We start from the raw sequence: 18,475 nt of genomic DNA on the forward strand, positions 1-18,475 counted from the left end.
TAGATCAGTTCCTCTGAATTGATTACATTTATGTAACAGAACCCTATAAAAAGGATCTGTACCAAACCAGTTACTAGTCCACCTGACACAACTCTAGGATGCTCCAGAAACACTTGCGTTTTACAGAAATAAATGGACATTTTAGTGCTTGATACATTTCAAGCGAGAATGAGAAGATATTTTAATATCTGCGTAAAAGAAAAATACATTCAAGTAAAATCAAATGAAAATGGACAGTTCTTTTCTTATACCTTAAGATTTAGACAATAACAGATGAGGAGGAAAGTCCTGTATTAACATCATTATGGTCATGAGTTTTAGAGTAATTTCTTTTTTTTTTTAATTTTATTTTATTTTTTCAGTGTTCCAAGATTCATTGTTTTTAGAGTCATTTCTATCAAAGCTTTAGATTTTGACTATACCTTGATGTATTTTATTTCAAGTGAACATAATGCGTAAAACTAATAGTATCTGCTTTCCAGTTTTGATCGTTACCAGCATGTTTCTTTTATACTGCGAGAATACTTCCTATACTTAAAAAAGCCACAACATAAATATTCTTTTATTTGGGGGGAGCAGGGGAGTACTCCCAAAAGGATGGCTGAATACTTTTGTCAGTGATGAGCCAAGAATTTGGGATTAGATTTAGTGATTGATTTAAAGAATAGAATTTCAAAGGAAAGGTGTTTGTCTGTTAATACCTAGGTATTCACAGAGTTAGAAAGCAAAATGAATATATCTTTTTATTCAGAATGTTAGTGTATATGGCCACTATGAATTTGTTTAAATGAAAGATACTTTTATACACAAAGGTGCTTTTCTGCCTAAGGTCTTAAATTACTGCTAATTAAGCACTATATAACATAATAGATAATTATAGTGTTTTAATGTGGATGCCAGAGGATGTGCTAGTCTTTCTAAATGGCTATTGTTGGCTAATAGTCTTCAGGGGATCATTTGTATAGCCTTTGTGGTTCTAAAAATATCTCTGAATACCATTGAACAGTCTTTTTTGATACATGGCTATTACAAAATGCATTTTTATTTGAAGTGTGTCATTTTGATTATATCATTCAATTACTTTCATGGGCAGCAAAAAAATACCAGTGCTGAAAGAGAGTAAGGGAAAGCTCTTAATATAGAGAAAAATTTCATAACAATATGGTAGTTAAATAGGGAAAGATTTGAATCAAGGGCATAGGGAATCTGTTCTCTTTTGAGGAAGTTTAGCGGTTCGGTAGGACTTTAACTGGAGATGTTTTTATGTAGCCTTGTTGTTTTTATTTTAATTAATATTTCTGTTGCAAAGAGATAATTAGGTAAATGCTGTTGAATATTAAATATGGTAGTAACGTAGGGGAAAGCATTTCTGGGTCAAAGCCCTTAACAAAATATCGTCACATGTGAGCTCATTAATTGAATCGAATGCCAAATGGTTTTGCCACCATATAAACCAGACTTCTCACAGTCACTCAGCTCATTATCCAAGGCTGTTCCAGAATGGAATGACTGGTTATGTCAAATTTTAATGGCATTCTTTTTCATCTCAGTTGCTAATGGAGTAAATTTTGATTAGAAAATAGTTCCAACCTCCTTGAATCAGCTAAGTATAAGAACATCCCAAAGAGTCTGAACCTATGTCCCATCAAATATTTTGAATGAGGAATGGTGAGGTTCTCAGGCTCTCACCCAGCGGCTTCTGTATATTGTCTGCTCTGATCTGTAAAGGCCCGCAGAGAACCCTCAAATAGATTTTAGGCTACTCTGTGGTTCTTGCTGCCTATACCTAGCACTGTATACAAGAAAGACTCAATTTCTAACGAGAGCAGAGAGCTTGAAGATTTTCATCACCCACATTTATTACAGAGCTGTGTTAGAATTGGTGACCATACCTGCTCAGTAGTGTCCCAGAGTGCTAGTTTTTAAGTAGTATTTCAAAATATCCTAGGGGTTCAGATGTTATGCCACTGTTTGATTTTTCTTGAAACTATTTTTAAGAACTGTGATGAAGGACACACAGACCTCCAAAATGTATATTTCAGGATTTTCATTAGGATAACCAAGTGATGAACTTCTGTTGTCAGGTTAACTAGGTTTGGGGGCCGGTCTTAGAATACAGTTTCTCCTGCCTTTCCATGCAGATGAATATTTGAAACTGCACGGAATCTTTCCTGTGAATTTGGAAATTATGTTGGAGGTCACAGCTTGCCAGTCACTTTTGTAAACAGGGTCTCTAGGAGAGAGCTCCTAGGCCTTCTGTGAGTCTAGGCTGTGTGTGTGTGTTCACACTGAATTGTCCAACTGGCCACACTCCCACAGTTACCTTCAGCATATAGGGCTGTAGAACTCCATATGGGGCTGTTCCTTCCCCTACACACTGGATAGGGCTTCGTTTCTGCCTAGCAAGGCCCAGACACATCTGTTTGAGAACTTACTTTTACAAGTAACAGTAAGCTGGAGCAGAGACTGTTAATATATTGCAGTGTGATACATTATACATGTAGGCTGATTTGACATTATGGGTGCCATTTGTCAAATTTATTTTTTTAATAAGGAATACTGTTACTTAGCATAAATAAGTAAATATCTTTAAAAAAAACTTTCTTAATACTCTTCATTAGCATCTCTGGTTCATTTCACTTAAGGCCATTCTGCAGTTAGAAAGGAAGTTTTGTTTTTTTTTTTAACATGACCATTTGCAATCACTTATTGGTGTAAATTGGGATGATCTTGATGTTCTGCAATCAAACAAAACAATTAATTAAGCAGGGGCAGCTGACAAGGATCGGAGATATCATTCACTACCTCTTTATATCAGAGTTTATATCAGTGTTCATAAACATAGCCTTGTTGTTTTGCATTGATCACTCCTTACAGTAAATGGTATTGGTTATTTCTAAAAATTCTGGCATTTTTAGATGCCATAGACCTCGACATAGACCTTCAGAGTTCTATACAGGGCGATTCTTTCTACTTACACACTCAGTATAGCTCTTGGAGAGCATAAATGGTATCACGTGTACAAGCTCATTATTCTTACGACTGATTAATTACTATTTCAAATTCCTAGAAATTTATGTCCAGGATGTAAAAGGCATAAAAATGAAATTAACTGAAAAAGAATTTTAAGTTAAGGAGGCTGGATAAAAACAAGTATGGCAAGAGCTCTACTTCGCACTGTGCATGTGATTTTTTCTATCAATTTGGAAATGATATTGGGGGGTTAGGGTTTACCTGTTTAGCTGTCCCATATTACATGTAAGCTGGACTTTTCCAAGAACACTCAAGGCCAAGAGGCAATAAAAATCAAAGCTTTTTTTGTCAGTTGAGGAGGTAGGGAAGGGATTGGGAAGAAGTATATCATGATATGTTATCCCTGCTCCCTGTATTTTTTTTTTAAGATTTTATATATTTATTTGACAGAGAAAGATCACAAGTAGGCAGAGTGGCAGGCAGAGAGAGAGAGAGAGAAGCAGGCTCGCCGCCGAGCAAAGAGCCCGATGCAGGGCTCTATCCCAGGACCCTGGGATCATGACCTGAGCCGAAGGCAGAGGCTTTAACCCACTGAGTCACCCAGGCGCCCCTGCTCCCCATATTTAACAAGTGTCTCTTAGCTGTGTCTCTCTCCGCCACAGTACCATCACCCACCACATTTCCAGCTTCTCATAGATGTATTTGAGAGAGAAAAGTGAATGGCCTTGGAACCTGCTGTGTGTCCTCTAAGTTTTATTATCCATTGTTCTTGGCCTAGACTTAGGTAAATGACTTTAGAAAGCCTTAATTTATTAGAACATGCGAGCTTCATTCCCTGTGGGACTGGAGTATATACCCCGGAAATACCATAAAATTTATCTTTTTTTTTTTTAAAGATTTTATTTATTTATTCGACAGAGAGAGATCACAAGTAGGCAGAGAGGCAGGCAGAGAGAGAGAGGAGGAAGCAGGCTCCCCACCAAGGAGAGAGCCTGATGCGGGGCTCGATCCCAGGACTCTGGGATCATGATTTGAGCCGAAGGCAGAGGCTTTAACCCTCTCAGCCACCCAGGCGCCCCTATAAAATTTATCTTTAAAAGGACATTATATATGCATTGGGTTTCTATAACATCTTTACCCACAAAAATAAATGATGTTTTAGAGAGTGAAAAAAAATAACAAAAGTTGTATGTTTAGAGAGCCTTGCAACAAAAAAAATAATCCCATTGCTTGAGGTGTTCTGTGTAAGGAGTTTAAAAAATCTTAACATCAACAAGTAATGTATTTTTTGGTTAAAATTCTCCTATCCTAACCCCTCCCACAACCACCACCACTTACCATAATTCTGCCACACATGCTGTTCGAGAGCCTGGAGAAGCAATTGCCCTTCTTATCACTGGTGTGCTTACCTTGTGTTTATTTTACTTTCTTTGCAGAGACCCTCCTTGATGACTTCCTCCTCACGTACACGGTCTTCATGACAACTGATGACTTGTGCCAGGCGCTGTTGAGGCAATATCCTTCATTAACTTCAGGATGCTGTGCTGGCTTCCTCTCAGACAGATGTCTCACATTAGGAATTAACTGCCTTTCTTAATTTACTCAGCCACTCTGTAGAGTGTGGATCTGTTAAATATTAATGTAATGATATCCAAGGTAAAAGATGAAATGAGACAGAATAGACAGGGAGAACTGGAAGAACAGGAAGGCGGGGCTACTGTTCTCACCTTCTGGGTTGTGGGTAAATTGTACTGTTTGTGTTATGTTTTCTTCAAACGTAGGTCTCAAGAAGAGAAATCTGAGGTAAGTTTGGCCCACCCAGTAAAGCCCAGAGTCAAGAGGTTGAGTGGACAGGCCATAAGTGAACTTGTAAGACAATCAGGCCGTTAGTGCCAGGGGACTTGGGCAGGAAAATGTACGTGCATGATTCCATGTTTCTCTGCAAGTGTCCCAGGGCCCGGTGAGCCATCCCCAATGTGGGAGGTTGAAACTACTCCCTAATCAACTGTCATCTTTCAGAAGCTTTGTGAAGACATGTGCTGTTAGAATGACAGGTGTGATGAGGTTAATGACGAGTTAGGGAAGCTTTATGATTTGATACATGAACTAGAAGGGGTGCAACAGATGAAAGGCCATAAAGCCAAGCCAAGTAAACTTACACAGAGTCTCCATACAGGCTTCTTGACTAACAGTGTGCAAGAAAGGTGCTTCAGAAGCATTTAAGAAGTCTCTTAACTGTCAGGTATTTATCAAACCAAACTGAAGATTCCACTAGAGCCCTAGTGAACATTTTTAGGAAGATGGATTTTTTTTTATGCATATACCTGAGTTTTATTGAGCCATAATGGTAGTGGTCTTGGTAATATTGTCCTGTTAAATGATCGTTGGATTTTTACCCAGTTTGATAGCCTTTTCCTGCTTAAAAGTATACCTTAAAACTCCATAAAGGGCATACCTGAAATAAAATCTCTCTTAATAAATATATAAACTAGAAATCATGATTAATTGGTAGTACTTTGCTATGTCCATATGGCCACACAAAGCTACATTTCTTTTTTTTTTTTTTAAGACTTTATTTATTTATTTGACAGACAGAGGTCACAAATAGGCAGAGAGGCAGGCAGAGAGAGAGGAGGAAGCAGGCTCCCTGCCAAGCAGAGAGTCCAATGCCGGGCTCGATCCCAGGACCCTGGGATCATGACCTGAGCTGAAGGCAGAGGCTTTAACCCTCTCAGCCATCCAGGCGCCCCCAAAGCTACATTTCTTGGGGAGCTTTTGAACTGGTTCATAAAACTGGCCTTGAAACATTACCCATTTTGAATTTAGAGAATTTAAAAAACAGATTTCTTTCACAGCTTCCAAGTGGATGTTATTAAAAATTTCTGCAATAATTACAAGGTTTTCAAGTTCTTCTTTAATAGTGTTTTAGAAAAATAACTATGAGCTAATTTCTTCTACCTTTTAATGCTAAAGGCTTTTCCAAAAGTATTACCATCTATTAAACCATATAGTTTGCTTCATAGCAAATAGATGTCTTCAAACCATTGCTTTTCAGTAGGATCCTAATAAGGACACCTGGGTGGCTCAGTCAGTTCAGCATCCAGCTCTTGATTTTGGTTCAGGTCATGATCTCAGTGTCCTGAGATCGAGCCCCGTGTCAGGCTCCCTGCTAGGCATGGAACCTGCTGAAAATTCTCTCTCTCCTGCCCCTCCCCATATCCCTCTCTCTTTAAATAAAAGTAGATAAATAAATAAATAAATAGGATCCTAGTATTATTTGTTATTATTATTGAGTAATTTAATTCCTCATAGAATTTCCCTGAAGAGTCTCTAAAACTTCACTTTCATATGACCATGGTTTGGTTTTTTTTTTTTTAAGATTTTATTTATTTGTTTGACAGACAGAGATCAGAAGTAGGCAGAGAGGCAGGCAGAGAGAGAGGAAAGGAAGCAGGCTCCCTGCTGAGCAGAGAGCCCGATGTGGGGCTCAATCCCAGGACCCTGAGATGCTTTAACCCACTGAGCCACCCAGGTGCCCCTCATATGACCATGTTTTAAGTCTTTGACCAAGACATGTTCTACGAAAACTTAGTTCAGATTCTTACTTAGCAGCCTTTTTACTAATTATCAAAACCCATGAAATCCATACTCTGCTTTTTGTGAAATAATACAAACCACAAACAAAAATATGGCATCCATATTTAATTTGAGAGATTTTTTTGTGCCCCTTAGTGAAGCTAACTTATATATCCCACTGCCATCTCCTAAGGAGTGGTCTGAATTAATTTTTGTTGTTTGTCTCCCATTGTTTTTAAACATTAGTTATAGATTAGAGCCATTTATGCTGTGTTTGGGTATCTTAGACAGGTACTTTTACTGTGATAGAATTTTATACTTTTTAGTTTTTATCATCATAAAAAGTATTATGTAAGCTTCTAGCCTTAGGCTAGCTAATGTTCAGTGCACTGCACTGAAGGTATAATTGTCATCCAGTGCCTTCCCATTATTCCCATCCTTTGGCTATGTTTATAAATCGATATAATCTAGCATGGGCAAAATGTATAAAAGTGAATACACCCTGATAAAGAAACAGAGTAATTCACATGTTAAATTTAATTACTAACATTTTTGAAAAATACATCTTGTAGGCAAAACAAGATGAAACAAAATGGTAGTAACTGTGAATGGAGAAGGGCTGTTGACATTTCAGTCCCTGAAATGGCTCTATCCTACAGGTCCTTAATTATAAAACATAGATGCAGTGGTAATAATTAAGCCCACCTCCGTGGGGCACCTGGGTCGCTCAGTCATTAAGCATCTGTCTTCAGAGCAGGTCTTGATCGCAGGGTCCTGGGATCCAGCCCCACATCGGGCTCCCTGCTCAGCAGGAGGCCTGCTTTTCCCTCTCCCACTCCCCTTGCTTGTGTTCCCTCTCTTGCTGCGTCTCTGTCAAATAAATAAAAAAATTAAAAAAAAAAAAAAGCCCACCTCCTGGCTTATACATGCTGACCTAAAATAAAGAAGTTGTAAGTATTTCCGAATTTTCTAGGTTTTCTTCTTTGTATTGGTTAGGCCATGGTAGTCACAGGAAAAGAAGAACATGACCTTTGTACAAGTGGAAATAATGTAGGCTATAATATTTTATATTTTATCTGTTAAGAGAAAAAATGGGAAAATGGATGCTTTAACAGATTCTTTGTGTGTTTGCCTGAGTCTATTACTCACACAGAAATTTAAAAAAAAAAAAAAATCAAACGCCCTGGATGTATTCTTGCAGGTTAGAGAGACAGTGACTAAATATGTTTTAAAATATTTACAAAGGCTGACATAGATACTTGTATTTTGCAGTTATATTTCAGCATTAAGTAGTGGAGAATCCTTCCCAGCAGCCCCAAGTCCTCCCTGTCTTTGGTATCATAGCATTTCCTTTTCCTATGTAACTTTCCAGTGTGTCCGAGATGGTTAGAAATGGTAATTTGGGGAACAAAAACACTAGGTTGATTTGGAAAATGCCAAGCTTCCGTCTCATCCCCAAGGCTTTAAGCACATTGCTTTTGGGGAGTTGTTATTTTTATGTAATTTGAACAGCACAGTTCGCCCCTGTAACTTCCAATATATATCATTCAGGGTGATGAAATTTTTCTTATAAATAAGCATAGTTGATGGAAGCAGATGATCCCAACATATTTTCTTGCTTGCTTTCCTGCTCAACAATATGCTAAGTGTTCGCCATCCATAAATGCACCACTAGACCATCAGTCTTACAGCTGTAGATTGCCTATTAATGGATCTGTGATGACTTAGCTAACTATCCAGTGTTTGACCCATTTAGGTTATTCCTATTTTACTTTTTTTATTCCAATGAAAATGAAAAGTAGTAGTCCTTTTTAATTATGTTTACATGCTTATCCAGTCCTTTTTTCCAAGCAAATTCCTGGGAGTGGGCATTTAAATCACAGCACAAATGATACTCCAGCAATCAGTGCCCATAGGGGCTAATTGAGAAGTGACTGCTTTTATCAGTTGTGAATTTCTGAAAATCAAAGGATATCTGGCCTACTTCTGATGTAACTTTTATGGAAGGTGTCTACCTGTGTAATGAGGCCAGCACTGCTGTCGCCACCCTTGAAATTCATGGGCCACTTAGAATCTCTTCATGGTGGCATTGACCTGTGCTACCTGTGGGACTGTGTCAGCAGCTGTCAATGCAAATCATCTAATTAACCTTCACGACCTGCCACCAAGCACACGGACATCATTTTCCTGGGTTTACTTGCTTTTGCTCTTTCTGGTGCATACCTTTGCTCTAGCTACCCATGCTCTTTTCTTCCCACAGGCTTAGATACTTGCAGATTCTTTGGCAAATGCTTTAGCATGTTTTGTGAAAATAAGAATACATGCATCTCTTCATATTTTCAGTTAAAGAGCACAATGCAATATTTCCAACAATGCAATATTCTCTCTTAACCATTTGCACCTATTCTGCTAAGAAGTATCAAGGCAAAGAAGAAAACTCAGATGTTCCTTGTCGGAAACGTAAGGTTTTGCATCTTGTGTCCCAATGGATTGCCCTCTACAAAGACTGGTTACATGAAGACGAACATTCAAAAATGTTCTTAAAGGTAATGTAAAACTTGAAGATATTCTTTGATTCCAAACGACTGATTTTATTTTCAGTTCTGTACTTCTAAAATCCTTTTGTAGGTGGCAGTCAAGCAACTTTGTTGTCATATTCAAGGTGTGATTCAAAGAAAATATTAATTTATTTTTATTTATTTTTTAAAGTTTCTATTTATTTGAGAGAGAGTGAGTGAGCAAGAGAGATCACAAGCAGGAGGGTAGGGGAAAGAGGGAGAAAAAGACTCCCCACTAAGCAGGGAGCCTGATGCAGGACTCGATCCCAGGACCCTGGGATCATGACCTGAGCCGAAGGCAGATGCTTAACTGACTGAGCCACCCAGGTGCCCCTGTTTCGATTTTTGAGGCCTGCTATTCTATACATAGATAAAAAATTTTTTTAATTGAAAATAATCCATTATGAAAAAAAATGTAGGCAGCCAGTTTTACATTTGCTAATTTAAGGTTATTTTATATAATTCATGGGAATTTTGATTACAGATGAAATAGTTAAGGTAGATAAAACATACAAGCCGGTCTTGGGGCTCAATCCCAGGACTCTGGGATCATGACCTGAGCCCAAGATGCTTAACTGACTCAGCCACCCAGGTGCCTCAAAAACTAATGTTATTTTCAAAACAACTGGGTAATAAGATTCAGTCCATTTCTTGTCTTTCCAAGTGACTATGTGGGTATTATTTTTTAAATATAGAATAGGCATGGGAATCTCGAGTAGCCTTCCAGGTGTCTCTAAGTTTAGCATTGACTACGTATGGCCCCTGACAGCTGTGAGAGAGCCACACAGTTGAGTGAGGGGCTAGGAGGCGGAATCCCACCTAGGATCTCACTGGTACTGGTTTAACCCCCTGCATGATCCTTCATTCCACCTGTTCCCTCAGCAGATTAACTGTCGTGCGAATCCTAGTCCTGACAGGATAGGCATTTCAGCCACCATTTTTCTTTCTCCCCCTGCCCCGCAGACCATTTACAGGAACGTGCTGGATGACGTCTATGAATATCCAATACTTGAAAAAGAACTGAAAGAGTTTCAGAAGATACTTGGAATGCACCGTCGCCAGTGAGTACCTGCACCTTTCCGTATTACAGTTAATAAAAGAAAGTAGCAAAGGTGATAGAATTCGAGTGTCTTACAAAGTTCATCTTGAACACTTTGAATCTGGGATCCCTTGATTCCTTAGCTTTTCTAGTAGTGAATTGTGTATTTTGCTTTTATATCAAAACGAGTGAACACAATATCAAGCTTATTGGCTGTTTTTTTCCACTTACATGCCGATTTTTAATTTTTATTTATTTTAATTATCTATTTTTATTAACATATAATGTATTTATTAGCCCCAGGGGTACAGGTCTGTGAATCATCAGGCTTGCACAATTCACAGCACTCACCGTAGCACATACCCTCCCCAGTGTCCATCACCCAGCCACCCCATCCCTCCCTTCCATCCCCCACCCCTGTAGCAACCCTCAGTTTGTTTCCTGAGATTAAGTGTCCCTTATGGTTTGTCTCCCTCCCAATCCCATCTTGTTTCATTTTTTTCTCCCTTCCCCTATGATCCTCTGCCTTGTTTCTTAAATTCCACATATCAGTGAGACCATATGATAATGGTTTTTCTCTGACTGACTTATTTCACTTAGCATAATACCTTCTAGTTCCATCCACTTCATTGCAAATGGCAAAATTTCTTTTTTTTTTTTTATGGCTGCATAATATTGGCTATTTTTTTTTTACACTGTTTGATACGATAGACACCAACAGAGCCAGAACAACCTGGATACATAAAAAACAATTCTTTATTAAGTTATTATTTAATTTTAAAAGTGTAAATATTTAACTTGTCATCTGGGGGCTCATAGCTGTCTCTAATGGAATAGGGAAAAAAAAGTTTTAGAAATAGGTTTCAGCAAGTCATGAAGCATTTTTAAAGCTCCATCTTTTGGATTCCCTGGGGTTTCTTTATCAATTTAGAAAGATTAAAGAAAACCATTTACTCCCTGAATTTTGGTATATGTAAGTATCCCCAAGGTATCTCTCATTAGTCTTTCAGATTGCCAGCACCTGATTGACCACTAATTCTCCTTACTAATATTGGTGAATGAAAACATGAGGTCATTATTCAGTTTTCAGATAGAGCTGCAGACTTAATCTGAAAGGAAAAACTGTTCTCCGATTTGCAGTGTACCTTCTATTTAGTAAACATGAAATGCACATGTTGTCAAGTTGTGAGAAATTTCTATGAAGATTTCAGCAGTCACAGAGGCACTTCTTGTAGAAAGTGTTAATTTAGGCCTTTCAGATGACTAATTTGAGACTTCAAGCCTGACCTAATTTTAGTAAAGAGAGATCCTATTGCAAATTAAATGTCTATATAAATTATTTTAGGGCACAAAAAAAAATCATGTAACAGCTTTATTCCTCAGTCATGAAAATCACATTTAGAAATTCAGAAATGAGATGCAGTATGGGACAGTGTTAGAAATAAAGTTGGGAATTTGGGTGATGTTCCTTTGTCATGGTCTACACTGTAATAAGTTCTCAGTACCTAAGATGAGTATGAAAATGTGAACAAATAAATGAAACGGGAAAAAAAAAGAGAGACAAGCCTTTATATCAAAATAATCCCTCCACATGGAAGTTGGTCTTTGCTATAAGACAGGCCTGGTTACCCTTGGGAAACTTTAATTCATGCCTTAATGCATTTATATGCATTCAGTACATTAATGGAACGTAATACATCCCATTTTAAAGACTCAAATAAAATGGGAAATAATAGATTGAAATAAGAAAGTGAAAGATTGGTGAAAGATTATGAGTTATCTCTAGATTCTAGAAAAAGGTTTGAGCTGGGGACCTACAGAATGTCCCCTACTTCCACCATACACAGAAACATTCTGGAAAAGTTGTGCCTTCGTTAACTTAACCATCTGAATAACAAGAATTTCAACCAATCTATCAGTATAGGAGAAAACTCAGAGTTTCTGTGGACTGACTAAACCTAGTTCTTCCTTCAGTGCTCACTTTCTGTGCATAGAAAGTAAAATATACCCATTGAGTAGATAGCATCTTTTCTTCCTCATTCAGTCGAAACCCAGAGCCCAAGGTCATGGGTGTTATACATAGTGACCTAATGAATACCAGGTTTTATCTTTCTGAAAAGCAAAATCATCTGCCCAGTGCCTGAAAATTAATCTTCTGTGACAATCACTGCATTATTCTGGGTTTGGGACAAAGACTGACTTCTTTTCCTTTTCCTTTTCCTTTCAGCACTGTAGATGAATATTCACCACAAAGGAAGGTGAGGCAAACCTTTCTCTATCCAAAATGGGGCCGTCAAGTTGGGAGACCTTGCTTGGCCTCAGTTGGCCTTTCTTCATAATTAAAATGAATCCTGCCTCAAGCAGACCAGGGGCAGTGGGGGAAGCCAGGGGCTGTGGCTTACGTGGATTTCACGGCTTCACTTCACCTTGCCTGTGCTGCTGTAGATCCAGATCAGACGCTGGCCACGTGCCCTTGACTTGACATTCTGCCTATTTTTGGAAACTCAGAGTTTCTCCAGTGTTCCCAGAGTGATATAAATTTGAATTTGAAACATTGATGTGGAAAAAAAAAAAAAAAGAAAGAAAAAAAGAAAAAGAAATGCAGGCAAGTATCTTGACTGCAAGGGTGAGGAAGTCTAGTAATAAGCAAAAGGTTTGTACTTTTCAACCCGACAAAAAGGAAAAGAAGGAGTGTGTTTCCTATTCACCTTGAAGGGGAAATGCAAAATGAGATGTCAGGCACACGTTTCGTAGAAGCTCATCTATCAGGTGGATAATCATAATGAATAATGTACTTATTTCCCTTAAGCGAGTCCTGGTGCTACAGCAGAAGCGTGCAGCCATCTAAAGTTGCTTTGTTCCAGAGCATGGTTAATGTTGGGATATCTCTCTCCAGAGAAGAATCTGTGGGTGTTTGTGGTAGCCAGAGGTTCAGAATCAGGCCAGTACTCTCCAACGTGTTGCAGGGAATAATTATAGGAGCTTTTTGCCTGCTCCTGGCTTTGGCCAAGGTCTGCTGTGTTGCTCAGCATCTTTACCTCCACATGCATGAATAGAGGCAACTCCCTATTTAGTCCTCTAAAATTGGATGGGTGGATTTTATTTTTAAAAAATGAAAGAAAGAAAAACTGGCTAGCTCTTTTGGAACACGTAAACAGCTGTGGTTTTCCAAAGGGCAGGAATGCATTCATTCATTGTTCTCTTTCTCCCTTCTCACAGAATAAAGCCCTTTTCCACCAATTCAGTCTTAAGGAGAACTGGCTCCAGCATAGAGGAACCGTGACTGAAACAGAGGAAAGTGAGTGTCATTTTAACGAGGGTTTGGGGTAGGTGGAGTTGCAGTTAATCACCCTCATTCTCCAGCATTAACACATCAGCCCGCCTTGGAACATTTCCAGCCATCACAGCCCTGTGACCTGTGTCGAACATGTTCACACCCAAGATGATGGTCGTTATTTTCTTGCTTCAAGTGCAGCCATTTTCTTCACCCTACACCAGTGTCTCAGGGGCCAAGGATGTTTCTGGTTGGGAAGGGAGGAAAGAAAACTTGGAACAAGAGTTTCTTTACTTTCTCAGGGAGAGGTGCAGCATTGCCTGGAAGGTACTACCTGTTCCTCTTGGCTGCTTTCTCCCTTGATCGGTCAGCTCACTGTCTGGGACTGACTGGAAAGCCCGTTAAAGCCAACATGCGGGGCTTTGGTGGGGTCAGTCCCTGAGATGAAGAGAAGAGACTCTTGGCAAGAAGAGCAGAAGGACAGGAGTGGGGCAGAAATCCCCCTGCAAGACAGTGCTACGTGCCCAGTCCATCCACCCTCGGTCAGCACTCCCCAAAGCTCCCCGGTGACAGGGCTCAGGACCCACTCTGAAGATGCTTGCACAGTAGGGGTGGGGGAGGGTAGATAACCTTTAGCCCCAGATGGTGCTGCCTTCTGTGTTACTCCCTTATAACAGAGCAGGAAATGATTTCCTTCTGTGTGAATAAAGGTTGAGTCAAGTGCAGAGCCTGGGGAAACACAACAATGGAAACATTCACGCTCTTGTGACTAGGAGGTTTCTCTTAGAGCCCACCTCTCCGTCTGGGCTGAAATTCTAAGTGTGAACCCTTCCTGTCTGCTCTGCTTCTCACATACTTAAACAACAAAGTGTCACACCCAGGCTTCTGCTGCGCGGTATTTGTGGAAGCTGGGAAAGAAATGATCTTACCTCCTAATTCCTTAGTCGCTGACCCTCCAGGCTGATTTGTCTTACATTTTAACCAGGTAATTTCCCAAGCTGAGTTACAAAGAGTAGAAATGTTTCAAGACTCCTGGCCTCTTTTTGTTTATCTGTTTATTAAGCGGGTTTTAAGCTTTCCTCATATTCAGTGGTTTGTGCACTGGTCCTTGTCTTGCTCAAAAATTTTATTTTTCTGTCGAAGCAAAAAAGCTTTTGTTGCCTCTCACATTTCTGTGGACAACATATAAAACAACTGTTTGTTAGATGCTATTGTTTTAGTGACATACTGAACCAAACCAAGACCAAAATAATTTCCGTGCCTTCCCGTGGTGTTTACTTTGAGGTTCCTACACGTAAACTCATTTTTCTTTTGCCTCATCTGCCTTTCTGTGAGAAGCATCCTGGGTTTATTTTGGGGGGGAGGCATTTAAATTGCATGTAAGATTTCTCTAGGAACTGCACTCCCCCTTTGTTTTTTTATTTTTTTGCAACATGGCAGAGAAGAATAAGTACATTATCTTTTTGAAAGAAGCTAGTATTTTATAATTCAAAGTAGCTGCTGTAAGAAACAATATATCAGTTATCTCCACTGCTATTTAACAGTTTCTGCTCTCAAATCAGGAAAATAATCTTTTCCAGGACCCCGAGTCACCCTGGTAGTGATGATGTCCTAGTAATAATTATTTGCACTGCATACAACAAAAAGGATATTAAAAGGGCTAGAAATGTGCCTTCTCTTTGGAAACCAAACTCACCCGCATCTTGATCAGGGACATCATTATTAAATGATCAAGATGCCTGAACACAAAAACCATGGCAAACGGGCAGATTTTTTATATAAGCTTAAGAGAGCTCCAGATTGACCTAACAGTGACTGTCTGGAAATGGAGTGTAAAATAAAAATTTATGAGTGAGATATCTTAATACAGTGCTTTGGGAAATCTCAGTAACCCTCAAAGAAGGGACTCAGAGCTATAAGTTACATACCCTCCCCCGCGCCCCATCCCGCTATGCCGTGGTCAGGCTGTCTCCACCGTGAGCACATGGCTTTCGTGACCTAGATCTCTCATTCTAGTTTGGGAAGCCTAAATCCTTGGCGCTTTCATTCACCAGCTTTGTAATGTCTGTATCTCCCACGTGGCCAAGCACCTGTTTCTCTATGGATGCCCTCAGGCACCTGAGCGCAGACATAAATATGTAAATCAAGTTGTGTAAGTTTTACCCTGAAGAGAATAGGCCGGTGGATGCCTTCATTTGGAAATGTCTGTACCTCACGCCTCCAGTTCCCTGTTGACTAATGATTCTTGTGTTGTATGCAGTCTTTTGCCATGTGTACATAACGGAGCACTCCTATGTCAGCGTGAAGGCCAAAGTTTCCAGTACAGCACATGAGATCCTGAAAGTTGTGGCAGAAAAGATCCAGCATGCAGAAGAGGAGCTGGCTCTGGTGGCTGTCACGTTCTCTGGGGGTAAACTGTTTTCTGTCCTGGAATATTAATCTTTCCCCGGATCGCCTCTGAGAGGAGGAGAGGCGACATTTTTATAGAGTAAACGCACGGCTTGTCCCTTCTGGGTCCGCAGCTGGGTGACCACAGTAACAATAAGAAGCTGCCTGGCAGAGGCGTTTCCATGACAACAGCTGGATACTGTGGGATCCTGAATTTCCTCCCCAAGAACGGAATAAAGGGCCATGCCAGTGTTTTGAAATATATTATAAAGCTTTTCATATTTTATACTCTAGATAAGCCTCCTACTTTCATATTTAAATTAACTTGGGAAATTGCTAAAGGATGAAATTACTTTAGGAAGGAAAAAGAAAGACAGCCTCGAACTAGTCATATTGCTGGATGACAGTTTAATACTTAAAAAGACTCCCCGTTGAAGGAAATAAAAACTCCAATAAGCTGAAAGCTCGCAGGCTGTGTTCGTTCAGGTGGACGTGGGGAGTGAGGTCTGGTTATAGCTTTTCCTTCTGCTGGGCCTTATTTATCCTCAGAGAATGGTTTATTGTCTGTTTTGAATAAGATCACACAGATTACAAGCTGACACTATTGATCTACGTGACCTGAACGGACCCCTTCGTTTTCACTGGGGCCTGTCAGATCTCAATGTTGCTGGCCTCCTTTTTGGCTTACAGTCTTTATTTAATATCTCATTAGCCCTGAGAAAAATACAAAAAAAGTGACTTAGCATCAGTGGTTGGAAAAATGGGAGTACTGTGTGAACCAATCAACCAGATATGGGGCGAGAGGGAGAGGGGGGAGCAGATAACCAGTGTTCCTGTTTACCCTTTGTTACCAGGCTAGGGGAAGGAGGAGAAGATCAGAATTTAACTTGGTGTTAAAGCATTTCTGTGACAGAAGCAGGTTAAAACAGTCCTATAAACTAGCAGATTACATATGCAAACCACCTAGCCCCTCTCCCTGGGCCTCACGAGAGTCCCTCCTCCCTCTCAAGGGGCCCTAATTGTGCATCCCATCAAAACATTATCTAGAGGAAAAGAGGAAAAAGTGGAAGAAACATCTGGACTACATGAATTTTAATGTGTTGAATTTTTAATAAAATATTTCAGGCTTTCCAGATAGATACGATTAATGTATATTATGTTTAATTTTAAGTGACCAAAAATATTAAGTGATTCTAAATAATATTACACTTCATCAAAACCATCATTTGCCTCTCAAGACAGTACCGTTATAGAAAGTAGTCATTGGGTCCCCACTGTGGAGGAGGAAAGACCCTGAGAGAACTTGGTAGCACACCTGAGACCCCTCTCCCTTGGGGCTGACTCCGAGTCAGCCCAGAGCCACGCTTGAACCTGGAGAGTAAGGAGTAGCTGTTTTACTACCCAATATCTATTTGATGGCCATGAAATACCATTTTTACACTCTATTAAATTAGATTCATCAGGGAGGCCAATGTTGTTGTGGAGGCCAATGTGTATAGACTCATTGCTAATCTTCTCTAGAAATATCAGCTTATCTCTTGAATTATCCCACAGATTTGGATATGTGCCATCATTTCCCATCAATTAGTACTTTTATCTGTTAAGAACCTTTCCGCCCATAGCTTAATAACCTCCAAACAAGGGACGCCTGGGTGGCTCAGTTGGTTAAGCGGCTGCCTTCAGCTCAGGTCATGATCCCAGGGTCCTGGGATCGAGTCCCACATCGGGCTCCTTGCTCGGCAGGGAGCCTGCTTCTCCCTCTGCCTCTGCCTGCCTCTCTGTCTGCCTGTGCTCGCTCGCTCTCTCTCCCTCTGTCCCTGACAAATAAATAAAATCTTTAAAAAAAAAATAAATAACCTCCAAACAATAATTCTCTATGAAGAAAAAGAAGGAAAAAAAGTGTTTAATGTATTCCTTGCTCTAGTTACCTAATTTTCAGTAAATAGTCTTTTAAATACTACTTCAAAATGAAATTACAGTGAGATCTACTCTTATTTTCTTTTTGTCAAAAAAAGTTTAAAGATACTGCAAATGTGGGTAGGTTTTACGGATTTTTCTAAAAGGACTGGAGCTGTTATCCTCATGGCTTTCAGTAAGTTTCTAGCTGTTTTATACCCAGAGTAGGTGTAATGTATGTAGTAACAGAAACCTACCTCCCTATAGTTTTTCAGAGTTTAAAATTCTATGAGCTTTAACTTTTAGAGTATAGTGACAAACCTGAAAATAAGAAAAAAAAAATATTTCCCAGAAAATGGAAAAGTTACTGTCAGAAAGTCATGGCATTTTATTCTGTAGCAAGGGCAGAATGGCTCTCATAAATTCTGATGTAGGGTAGACATGAGCACACACAGGGCTGTAAGAAATTGTAGCTAGAGAAAGAGGGAGGAGAGATGGAAGAACTTCAGAGCCCAGCCATGTGGGACCATTTACCACACACGTCAACGGCCTGACATGAAAGTGCTATTGATCTTTATAATGCTGGGCCATAAAGAATATATTGGATTATCATTTGTGTACTCTGTATTAAGCAGAAATGTTCAAAACAAAATTTGGCCTTTGAACTGATTAAGTTATCTAGAAGAAGATACATGGAATATAGTATTCCCCAACCATGCTAGGTAGCTAAAAGGCTGACTTAGAAGCTGATTATGTTACAGTGCAATAAAC

At 39.5% G+C, this 18,475-nt stretch overlaps 1 protein-coding gene across 2 annotated transcripts in view; it reads left to right on the forward strand.

Annotated features, from left to right (window-relative positions):
- The window catches only part of RAPGEF5 (Rap guanine nucleotide exchange factor 5), a 218,835-nt gene that overhangs the window by 168,750 nt on the left and 31,610 nt on the right, over positions 1–18,475 (forward strand). For both annotated transcript variants that reach the window (XM_032873502.1, XM_032873512.1), the window contains exons 12-17: positions 4,410–4,488; positions 8,951–9,095; positions 10,071–10,168; positions 12,374–12,404; positions 13,366–13,444; positions 15,681–15,830. In XM_032873502.1, coding sequence (XP_032729393.1) covers positions 4,410–4,488; positions 8,951–9,095; positions 10,071–10,168; positions 12,374–12,404; positions 13,366–13,444; positions 15,681–15,830 — 582 coding nt within the window. The remainder of the gene's footprint in view (positions 1–4,409; positions 4,489–8,950; positions 9,096–10,070; positions 10,169–12,373; positions 12,405–13,365; positions 13,445–15,680; positions 15,831–18,475) is intronic.

Source organism: Lontra canadensis, unplaced genomic scaffold, assembly GCF_010015895.1.
Source record: "Lontra canadensis isolate GAN:19392208 unplaced genomic scaffold, GSC_riverotter_1.0 scaffold2, whole genome shotgun sequence".
Taxonomy (NCBI): domain Eukaryota; kingdom Metazoa; phylum Chordata; class Mammalia; order Carnivora; family Mustelidae; genus Lontra; species Lontra canadensis.